Source organism: Dermacentor silvarum, chromosome 4 (genome assembly GCF_013339745.2).
Source record: "Dermacentor silvarum isolate Dsil-2018 chromosome 4, BIME_Dsil_1.4, whole genome shotgun sequence".
Taxonomy (NCBI): Eukaryota; Metazoa; Arthropoda; class Arachnida; order Ixodida; family Ixodidae; genus Dermacentor; species Dermacentor silvarum.
In genome coordinates, this window is record NC_051157.2 from 43,775,829 (window position 1) to 43,787,880 (window position 12,052).

Sequence of the window (12,052 nt, forward strand, 5' to 3'; positions counted from 1 at the left end):
CCTGCCTTGGTCTACGGTTGTGGTCCCGCTGCCGGCGTTTTGCGTGCCGAACGGCTCGCTCTTCCTCAGTTTCCGACGCTAGCTTGGCGCGCTTGGCATTCCTCTCCAGTGAAGCAGCTCGCCGGGCGATATCAACACCACCTTGAAGTTGGATTGAGTCGCCAGTTCCCCTAGCACCTGGTCGCAAGATACGCATTTGGTGCCGCAGCTAAACGTCGCCTCCCCTTCCTCCCTCTCTTCCCCCCTGGGCCTTTCGCGCGACGGAAGAAGTCGCGTTGGCTCTCCGCCGTGCGTTCGCTCCCCTTGAAAGCGCGCGTCCGTCGGGCGCTTTCACTCGCACATACAGCATACGGTCAATTAGTTTTTTTTTTTTTTTACATCCGGACGCGACCATCGAAGACTGAGCCCTTAACAGCTTCGCTGTAAAAGACGTAAGAAGAGCAAGAAAATAATAAGAATAAGGAAAGGAGAATACGGCACTGTCTTCATCTGAGACCAGTTCTCCGCAAGATGCGCAAAAACGCTTCAAAGCCTTCTGTGCTGAGGACGGTCTCGGCCAGTGTGCCAGGACCCTTTCCTCCGACAAAGGGCGTTTGTCAAGTCTATCTAACACTCTTGAAAGTTCTTTCCTGGGCGCACGTACTGAAGCGTGGACACTCAAAGAGAAGGTGGGCGATTGACTCGCATCATAACTCATCATAACTCGTTGTGATGCAAGATTGCCGATCGCATCACATTCATAGTGATTCTTGGACGTCGACTGACCGCAGACAGAACTCTGGCGCACTTCAAGATTCACATGCACGCTATCGCAGGTTTCCTTATGGCAGTTACTTCCACTGCATTGCTGCCGCAATTTTCTGTGGATGCTTCACGTAACAACGCAGATAGGCTCCTCTGCACAAGAGTATATCACGTATACATAGTTGAACGCAAGTCGATAATGAACAAATGAGATTATTTCACTATAGAAAGAAAAGATGAAATGTGAAAAGGATTAGGGCAATCTAATCTTGCTCCTTTTCACTTGCCCCAGCTGAGACATACCGAGCTCCGTCCATGTCGTCATTTGGCCTGAAACAGGCCACATTAGGACTTTTACATGAGGTTCCCAGTGGCAGCGTACATGTTTATGTCGATGGCTCAGTCACACCTACAAGTTCAGCTGCCGCAGTGGTGATTCCAGCAAGATCCGTCAAGATACAGCTAAAGACGTCACATGTCTCATCAACGACAGCTGCTGAACTGGTAGCCCTCCGTGCGGCTCTTCATTTAATTCTGGAGGAAGCACCCCATCCATGGTAAATCTTCTGCGACTCCAAGGCAGCCCTCCAGTGTTTACTCTCAGTACTGCGCCATGGATCACATGAGCAGCTCGTCGCTGAGATCAGACAAGTACACCATCGCATAGTTGATGAAGGACCCGATATATTAGCGGTTGCCTAGTCACTGTGGCATACATGGCAATGATCGAGCGGACGCAGCGGCCCGATCTGCCCATGACGGTGTGAACTGCATTGCCATTCCTCTATCGAGAGCCGACGCAGCGAAAAAACTTTCCTGCGCTTGCGCGTGAGCTAACATTAATTCAATGGAATTCATCTGATTTCACAAGTGCACGCTTTCATGCCCAGGACCCTAATTTACAGCTCCGTATTCCGTTCGACCTTCCACTACGGGACTGCACACTTCAATTCCGTCTATGGCTTGGAGTAGCATTTTCGAATGCGTACTCCTTTCTTGTCGGAATGGCCAATAGCCTACTTTGTGAATTATGCGGGTGCAACGAAACAATCGCACACTTTCTTTGTGAGTGCCCTCGTTTCAACCCACAGAGAGCAGCACTCTCAGCCATGATAGATCAACTGGACAAACGCCCAATAACAGAAAACAACATCCTTGGAAACTGGCGTACACAAACGGCGCGAGCCGCCCTGAAGGCACTGCTGCGTTACTTAAGAGACACCGGACGCAGTGACAAATTGTGACTCTACACTTTGTGACGTAGGAGGATGGAACGTTGACACTATGCAACACGAGAACGCCTTCACAGACTGCGTGACAGTGCCCACAGAAACAGTTCTGTTTTGTGTGTGTGTGTGTGTGTGTGTGTGTGTGCGTGCGTGCGTGCGTGCGTGTGCGTGTGTGTGTGTGTGTGTGTGTGTGTGTGTGCGTGTGTGTGTGCGTGTGTGTGTGTGTGTGTGTGTGTGTGTGTGTGTGTGTGTGTGTGTGTGTGTGTGTGTGTGTGTGTGTGTGTGTGTGTGTGTGTGTGATTTTCGTTTCTTTCCTTTCTTCTTACTTATTTGCTCTCTCTCTCCTGTAGCATCCCTTTACCCCTCCCCCGTTACAGGGTAGCCAACCGGAGATAATCTCTGGTTAACCTCCCTGTCTTTCCTTTACCTTTTTTTGCTCTCTCTCTCTCTCTCTCTCTCATTTCTTCAAACGGACGGATGCTGTAGAGCTCACGTCGGGGCAGTGCAGCACCGTGTACGTGGACAAAAGGTCGTGCTGTTAGTCACCATGTCTATCGAAACGAGGCTGAAAAAATCGGGCCATCCAGTGCTCTAATGTGCGCTGTTTTAAATCGAAGGTTTCTTTGCGAACCGTCCCGGGACTTTCCTGACAATGGCTGCAGGCATGGATGCTTCTGCTGCTTCCTTGGCGAATCGGTCGCGCGCAGGACGGCACTATACCATCGTTACTATCCTTGTAGGTGTCCAGGCTGCTTATCTTGTTATCTACAAAATTACTGAACGACAAAACAAATGATACATAAATATCCTCATTGCAACAAATGTACGTCATCAAGAGCACAATTTCTTTAATAAAGCAGACCTTTCTAACCTTTCTATGCCTACTTTTCTACCATTAGGCCGAAATTGTGCGTATACTTAATTCTATCGTGCCAACGCCAACAACTTCCTTGAGATGATCGCCGCATGTTGATGATGATTTGCATACTAAGGTAACATACCCACACGGGGGGGGGGGGGGGGGGGCAAGATGCGGGCTGTACATTTAAATCAGGTAAGAAGAAATGGAGACATGCAAGGCAACAGAAGAGTTGCCACATTGCATAGCACGGGTGTGCGCGCGCCAGTTGCCGTTAACGCCAAAGACGCCGAAATGAAATGGGAAAATTTATAAGCATTTCATTTACCGTTTACGAAAGCTTCGCTTCACATGGATTCCCAAATGTGCGTTGGATCTGTATGACTTTTTTTTTCGCTTGTAGCTTTGGATCGAACAGCTGATTACCTAAAACTTGCACAGCGTGAAGTGGTATTAAATTAGTGGTAATTGAAAGATCTCTCTTCGAACGTAATAAGCATAACGTACAAGAACACGTATTTGACAAGCTTCATTGTTTCTGCGTATCAATGCATTCTAGGCAGGAAACGGTCTCTGTACATGCCAGAGAGGGTGAGGGGGCCAAAGAGAGATTAAAAAGAAAAGAACGCAACACAAGAAATGTGCATACCATTTTATTAGATCGTACGCACATCTTCAGTGATAGAACTTTGGTATACCACTGGCACAGGTAACAATTTTCAACGCTAATAATTGCACACATATTCACTACAAGATCATACAACTTTACAAAGCGAAGTAATCCAACTTTATTAATGTATAGCATCATAAACGCAACTTAGTGCTAATGCATAAATTAAGAGCATGATCATTAGTAATATCAAATTTATCACTGGCAGTGAGAATGTATGGGTTCGCGTATACTTCCCTCGTCCTACATGCTCACCCACATGAGACACGCGCCTCAAGCACTCTTTCGACGACTGCCAGCGCAATGTGCTGCATACTAAAAGCCAAACCGATGGAAAGTGAAAAAGTTCAGACATCCTAATGAAAGCACATTTATCATTTGATTATCCCCTGTACTACGTTTAAGGTGACCTCCACTCGGCCTCACGACCAAGCCTGGCCACCATTCTGTTATGACTCAACTGTCATACAGCATCAATCTAGAAGCATGCAGTTCTCCTTATTAGGTCGGTTCACTGTAGAGTCATTCTCAGAAATGTTTTTCGCCAATGTTTATTAAGGGTGTCCATGTTCTTCGTAGCATCAGTAGAGTGAAATTAAAGATGCGGAACAAACGAAATTCAATTTACTTAATAACATGTTTATGTGCAACGGTTTTCTGGGTGAAAATTTACGAAGTTCGACTTCAACTGATCGCTCCGAAGGAGGAAACTTACACAAGTAGATTAGCTTCGTGTGATACTCCTTTATATTACAGATTACTGATTATCTTGTGCTGCGCTTTGTCTCCCATACCTCGGTGGCCATATGCTGCGAAACGCCTCACTCTCTCTCTCTCTCTCTCTCGAGAGAGAGAGTGTGTATTTTATTCACATGTATTTTATTCTTCCCGTGATATTTCGCGATATTGATAATAGTGAGCCGTTATCACTAACTTCTTTTATCCTAGAAGACAGCAAATTCAGTCTTCGGAAAAAGCTGTGAAAGAACAAACAGCCCGGAAACATAAATAAAGTGATGCACTTCAAAAAAGATAATGATTGGACTCGTCTGACTAAAATAAATACATTCAGCCGGCCACGCAATTACACAATAGAAGATCATACTGGCTATCCATATAGAAAAATACAGTCGAGTACATCTTCGTACGCAAACAATAAGTTAGTGCACATGTGATTCACACACAGAATAAATAAGTTAGATGATAAAAGGCGATAGAGATGCGAGTAATATGTTACGATTAAGATGTACTGCGTAGATGTAGACGATGTACTGCGTTTCAAAGGAACACTGAAAACGAGAAATGAGGCTACGTTGGTTGACTGCAGTACTTCCTCGTCAATAATCCGCGTTTAGCTCACAGGATCGAATTTAGGCTAGAGACAAAAAAGAAATACTTGGTTAATTTTACTATGATAAGTCTAGCTTTTTAGGAGCGAAGCTCCTTAGGCTCTCACGATGTCCGTTGTCGCCGTCGTCGTCGTAGCTCCCCGTCGCGCACGCAGCGCGCATACCGCCGCTCCGAAACCCCTCTCCGAGCAGGCGCACGACGTCATGCGCAGAACCGTTCGCAGAGCGCACGCAGCGTGCATACCGACCACGAGCAGGTGTTGCGCCGGCGCCGCGCCGCTGTCGCAACACTTAGCACTGCAGTATGGAGGAGTGCGAACGTAAGTCGTAAGCGCAAACGTCGTGACTCTGATCCTACACTTCGAGATCGAGACGCGGCAGCCCAACGGCAGCGCCGCGAAGCTAACCCCGAGCTACGAGCACGACAAGCAGTAGCACGCCAGCAACGGCAACAAGACCCCGAAGCGAAAGCTCGAGCAGCAGCCGTAATCGTCCAAGGAGCTTCGCTCCATCATCGGCATTCACTTCGCGGATCGGCTGCAGCTCGAGCAGCAGCCGTAATCGTCCAAGGAGCTTCGCTCCATCATCGGCATTCACTTCGCGGATCGGCTGCCAATTTTTTTCCTTTTATCGCATGGGCATTACTAAAAATGCGTAGTGATGACACATCAAACAACAATGACACCTAAACCACGCTTTACGCAGTCGCACGATGCCTGTTCAGCTCTAAGAAGCGATTTGAAAAGCTACATCACGTATAGATGCGCACCAGTGCGTTGCGCTCCGCGAGCGGAATTTTAGCTTTTAACACATATGCATTGTCCGCGGATTACACAGACTAGAAAGTACGGTAGTTGTTTCATAAATAGCTCATTGTTATTTTAAACTTAAACGATTTTCTTTTACCACAACGAAAAAATAGGAAAGTGGTAGACTTGAGCGGACAAAGTGTTAATTGAAGGTGAAGCCTCGGCTTTTCAGTTTCTCTAGGATCTAAACCATGGCATCGATAACGCTATTGTATGACGTCAAGACTTTCGCAGTATCTTCGCGGACATACAATCTATTTCTGCGGGAAAGCTACAAATTTTAAAGGTGACTTTTTTGTTTAAATGTAATATAGTAATCATTGAGCGATCCAGTCAACTAGCGGCGGTCAGCCATTGCCAGAACCTATGACATCGCAGAAACCTGACTCCCATAAATAAATAAAAAAGTTGACGGTATCATAAGTCGCACGTTCACGCCGCTTTTTGTTCTTACCGAACCACTGCGCTTGGTAGAAGTGACTTATTTATTTCATTAGTGAGGTCTATACTTATCTATGTGGACTTATCTCCCTTTATAAAAGCATTCCTTTATCACGCTTAGGTTAATCGCTTGAAGGACGTCAGAGTGTCCAACCGTAGGTAATCAAATGTTGTAGCATAATGGTGTGACGTGTATGCGTTGCAATATTGCCATCAAGAGGCTGTATGATATCGCCGTTTCATAAGTTCATGCATATACAGGTACACGAGTCATACACGTATTCTTGCGGTATGGAAAGGTGAAAGCCACGCCTGCGCAGCATGTGTAGTATATAAAGCTAATCGTTGTACCTTCTTTACAGGACATCATTGGTGCACGCGGCAGCACACTGTTCTATAGTCTTTCTTAAGAATGAATTTCCTACGTAAGCGAGCAACGTTTGTTTCAGAACACGCGCTTTCTTTTCACTGCAGACAGACTGTCGCAAACAGTCCGCCAGTAGTTTTGCCTCATAGTCGCGCACTTATTTTCGTTAGGCTTCGACGCACACGTTGCGCTCTACAGAGATATGAAGCCGTTTCGCCAGCATTTAGCGTTTTGGCTGTGACAAGGGCACCAGGCTCATAAACCGGGATGTCAGTGGTTCGACCCCCTTTACTAGAGAAGTCCCGGGCAGACTTCTCTTTGGCTTCTACGACAATAACGGTGACTGAACATTATGTTTGCTAGAAGAGGGTGTGCGAAACTGAGGTTAAGAAAATGGCTGTAACATTAAGAGCCAGAAAGATGCTATACTGCCATTAAGTGAGCGCATGGCTTGGATAAAAGGATGCAAACAAGAGCGTGCTGAGCGCTGTTGATGTTTGTTGCCCTTTCACTCGCAGGTGGAGCATCAGTTGTAGCGCCCGTAAGAATGTACGTGAAAGTGGGGATGCGGGGGCTAAGTACAACTAAATACGCAACTATATGCAACGGCGACTGCACTCGTTTGAACATAGGATGTTTTTGTGCACCGTGCAAAATTCGAGACTTACAATGTGAAGATGACACTTCTCCTTGTCAGCTTAGATAGAGGTATAGCAAAGGCACTCGACTCAAAGTGGACACATAAGAAGCAGCCCGCGGTTATTGCATATCACCGCATGCTTTAGGTATCCAATGTCGCACCGGCCAGGGCACATCCCACATAGTTGGCCATGGTACTTCTGTATGGACTTCTGTGAAGTAGGAGGGTCAGTGCTCAGGCGGACCCAGTGACTTCGTCCCGTCGAGTTCAGTCCCTGTTCCGGGCGATCCAGTCGAGGAAGGTTGTGACGCGCGAATAGGCTCCGGGAAAGCGGCCGCCGCAACCGATGCCGAACGACACCACTCCCACCACGTTCCACCGGAAGTCGAGGCCCAGAGCCAGCAAGGGTCCCCCTGAGTCACCCTGAAAGAGAATGATGGGGTATTTCGTGTTAGAAATTTTTCTGGCAACGTGATACTACATGTATGGTATGAAATGCTACTACAGCGATCGTAGCATTATAAAAAAAATAAAAAGAAAGAAAAAAGAAAATGTGCACACATCAAGTACGCACCCAGAACGGAGCTGAATGGAATGTACCCAAAAAGAAATGACTACGATTCAGGCTTACTGAAAAGCCTACGAAATGCTCGGTTTGCGAATTTCACGATATTCCGTCACCTGGGCATGATTCTATATTTTTGTTCATTCAGTGTCGAAAAGCGACGCTTACGAAGAAATTGGTTGATCCCTGTTTCAGGGGAATTGGCCCTAACACGAAGGTAAGAGAGATAGAAAAAAACACCGCATATCCACGAAGTGAATTATGAGTGGGCGAAGCACCGGGGGATCATTCGGGCAAAACGCCGGAAGCGTTCTCCGGAAGCCGGAAGCTGACTTCCGGAACCGGAAGCGGAACCGCAAGTGGAAGCGGAAGCCGGCTTCCGGAAACCTGAGCTTGGCGTACACACACACACACACACACACACACACACACACACACACACACACACACACACACACACACACACACACATATATATATATATATATATATATATATATATATTCATATACATACATACATACATACATACATACATACATACATACATACATACATAGCGGTCTCCATGCCAACCAGAGCTACGGACAACGAGGGACAAGGCTCGGCCCTAAGGTGCTTCGCCCCTAAAAGGCTTTATTCCAGGTCAGACTAAGACCTATAGATATTCCTCTGCCAGGAGAACCATGGCCAGCTGGTCAGCGAAGGCCGCCGACGCCAACCACACCCGCCAGTGGGGAGGTGGGAGGTTAGAGACGAAGGTAAAACGCCTAATCTAAGAAGCAGTGGCGCGTTCGTTGCATATTTACAAATACAATTCCACAAATGCGTGCATTTTTATTAATAACGCAGTTTCGCTCCAAGGGTGAAGAAATGACAGCGATAGCAAGCATGCGAGGCCTGAGCTGCTGTGCAGTGTAAACAACACACCGGAGGCTACCAGGCGTCATAGGAATATCCGACACAACGGTGAGCCCGTATGTGGAAAAACCGTACGGCGCGTTTTTCGCGAGACCTGCCATGGTTGCTTAGTGGCTATGGTGTTGGGCTGCTAAGAACGAGATCGCGGGATCGAATCCCGGCCACGGCGGCCGCATTTCGATGGGGGTTAAATGCGAAAACACCCGTGTACTTAGATTTAGGTGCACGTTAAAAGAATCCGAGGTGGTCCAAATTATTTCGGAGTCCCCCATTACGGCGTGCCTCATAAAAAACCCCATAATTTCATTTTAATTTTTTTTCGCGAGCGAACAAGAGCAACCGCAGGAAGGAAATGCAAACGCGCCGCTTCATGCACGATAGCACAAGTCTAACTGTAACAGGACGCAGCGTTTCTATAGTTCAGTGATGAGGGCCTTGTTAAAGGTGACTTTGTTGATGGCGAATTTTGTATGGCGACAGTGGAAAACGAAACGTTTGCACAGTGCGCCTGAGTCCAAACTAGAAAGCGCACGCCGGCCAACATCCCGACCACCCGCCGAGGTGTTTGCCGAGAGGATGCGCAGATGGCAACATGCATCTGATGGCGTTCTCCGACCGTCCCCTTTCAACTCCAAGCACCTTAGCTGATGATGGTGATGATTTATTGACGTCTCCTTTGAATCAGGGCGGTGACAAATCAGGGCAGGACAAACTTGTCCTAGCCTGCTTGAGTTAATAAGGTAGGCTGTACATGCCTTTCATTCTGTCATTTTGTATACATCTCCTTAATATTTTTTCATCTTCCCTAAAACTTATATATATATACATTGTACTGCTACCTATGCCTGTAACGGATCCGGTCCTATCAATTTCTTCCCTACTTTTTTTTCTACCAATACTGTAAACGTCTCTTGCTTATCTCGACTGCTGATCGGTTGACGCTTCCGTCCACTTTAAACCCAAGCGCTTCTGGAAGGTGTACGTTACCTACGGTTCTCACTGAGTGAATTCCTTCGCATTCCATTAGGATGTGCTGAGTGGTCTCCGGATTTTATTGATATCGCAATAAAATCCGGAGACCACTCAGCACTCCAAGCACATTTCTGCCGTCGGCGTCGCCGTGAGGTTCCGTATAAAATCGAACGGCGATAAAATCGTCGCGGCGCGCCGTACGCTCTGTGTGCGAGTGAAAGCGTACGAGAGTGAGCCGGCAATCGCGGCTCAATGTAGCACACGCGAGGGAGGAAGGCAAGCCGGAAGCGCGTGGTCTTTCGCGCGCGAGGCACCGGGGCGAGGCGACGGAGAGGGAGAGGGGATGCGTTATGCTCCATCGGCTGCTGCTCACAGCACGGCTGCGCGGGCGCCGTATCTTGAAAGCGATCTGCGATGGGGACAAAGTGCATGGGCCGAATTCCGCTAGCTTCGTATGCGCTGTGCTTTCGACGTTTAGTTCACGTTTAAGCGAGGCGAGAGACCGCGCGAAGGTAAATTTGCCCGCTGCTGCTGGCGCGCTTTCTCACTCCGGCGTTTTCACAGTGAGATTCCGCGGTTGTCGAGCTAGATGTGTTCATATTTACCTGCGCGCGCGTGACACTGTGCTTGCCTATTTGGTTAGTAAGGGAATGTTTACAACTTTATACGGCCTATTAAACTACTATCCTTGCTTCGTATAGCTCTCTACTAATTTGCTATCGCCATTCGGGCGCAGCATCGATGTCTGCCAGAGTTACAGGCATATGTAGCGGTACAATATATATATATATATATATATATATATATATATATATATATATATATATATATATATATATATATATATATATAAGCTTTAAGGAAGCTCGAGCCTCAAATAGCAAGGCACTGCCCTTTGTGTTATCGTACAGATTTTCCTTTGTAATTTCTTTCTTCTCATTCTTGTAAATCACCATGGTCCTTTTTGTTTCCATTCTGCTTGTATATTTACAGTTTCAATTACCCTGTACTTGGTTGCCAACTTTATTGACCTCATCCTCCGTTCTGTGTCCACGCTTTTCAGATACAGATACTTGTGCACTTTAGCCGCCAATTTATTTTCATCCATGTTCCTTAGTCTTTCTTGAAAACTAATCTTCATCTGTGCTTCTCTGACTTCAAAAGAGGCCCAACGCATGTTACCCAACCCAACCCATGTCAAGATGATGATGATGATGATTTATTGGCATCCCCTTTGAAACGGGGCGGCGACAAATAGTCACCTAGCCTGCTTGATTTAATCAGGTATACTATACATGTTCTTTATCTAGCAGTTTTGTATACCTCTCATTATTATTTTTCTTATTCAAAAATTTACCTTGTGCCGCTGCCTATGATATTAAGAGATCAGGTCGTATCCATCTTTTCCCTGCTTTTTTTGCACCGATACTCCAATCGTCTCTTGCTGATCTCTACGGCTGATCTGTTTATGTTTCCTTCCACTTTGAAACCAAGCGCTTCTGGGAGTTGCACGTTACCTACGGTTCTCGCTGGGTGGATCCCGTCGCATTCCATCAGGATGTGCTGAGTGGTTTCTGGATCTTCACTGCAGCATGCACATGTCTCATCTAGTTCCGAATATTTGTTCCGATATGTTTTCGTCCTTAGGCAACCGGCTCGAGCCTCAAATAGCAAGGCACTGCCCTTTGTGTTATCGTACAGATTTTACCTTCTAATTTCTTTCTTCTCATTCTTGTAAATCTCCATTGTCCTTTTTGTTTCCATTCTTTGCATCCAATTCACGGTCTCTATTTCTCTCACTTTCTTTCTGATGACTCCTGGTTGTCTATTTGCAGTTTCGATTATCTTGTACTTGGTTGCCAACTTCCTTGACCTCTTCCTCCATTCTGTGTCCACGCTTTTCATGTAGAGATACTTGTGCACTTTAGCCGCCCATTTTTTTTCATCAATGTTCCTGAGCCTTTCTTCAAAACTAATTTTGCTCTGTGCTTCTCTGACTTCAAAAGAGGCCCAACCCATGTCACCCTGCACTGCCTCATTTGTGGTATTACCGTGGGCTCCCAAAGCCAACCGGCCTACTGATCTTTGGTTAACTTCCAAACCCGCCAATATATCCGATTTTAAGCATATAATGACATTTGCGAATGTTAGCGCTGGCACCATTACTCCTTTCCAGATTCCACGCACCACTTCATACTTATTGTGGCCCCACAGTGCTCTGTGTTTCATTATTGCTGCATTTCGCTTCCCCTTTATTTTAAGATTATCTTGGTGGTTGTTTGAGTAATTCTTTCCTTCGTTTATGTGTACGCCGAGGTACTTATATTGCTTCACAATGGGTATTACTTGCTGTTGAATTGACACCGCGAAGTTACTCGTGTGTTCATTAAAGATCATAATTCCTGATTTCTCTGTGCTAAACTTAAGGCCTAGATTTGTCGCTGCATTCCCACAGATATTCGCAAGTATCTGTAAATCTTTTTTAT

The 12,052-nt window shown here is 46.4% G+C and overlaps 1 protein-coding gene across 2 annotated transcripts in view; it reads right to left on the bottom strand.

The window, feature by feature from the left end:
* Positions 1–5,414: 5,414 nt before the first annotated feature.
* The window catches only part of LOC119449896 (venom peptide isomerase heavy chain-like), a 42,127-nt gene continuing 35,489 nt past the window's right edge, over positions 5,415–12,052 (bottom strand). For both annotated transcript variants that reach the window (XM_049665513.1, XM_037713177.2), the window contains exon 8: positions 5,415–7,531. In XM_049665513.1, coding sequence (XP_049521470.1) covers positions 7,376–7,531 — 156 coding nt within the window. In that variant the 3' untranslated portion in view covers positions 5,415–7,375. The remainder of the gene's footprint in view (positions 7,532–12,052) is intronic.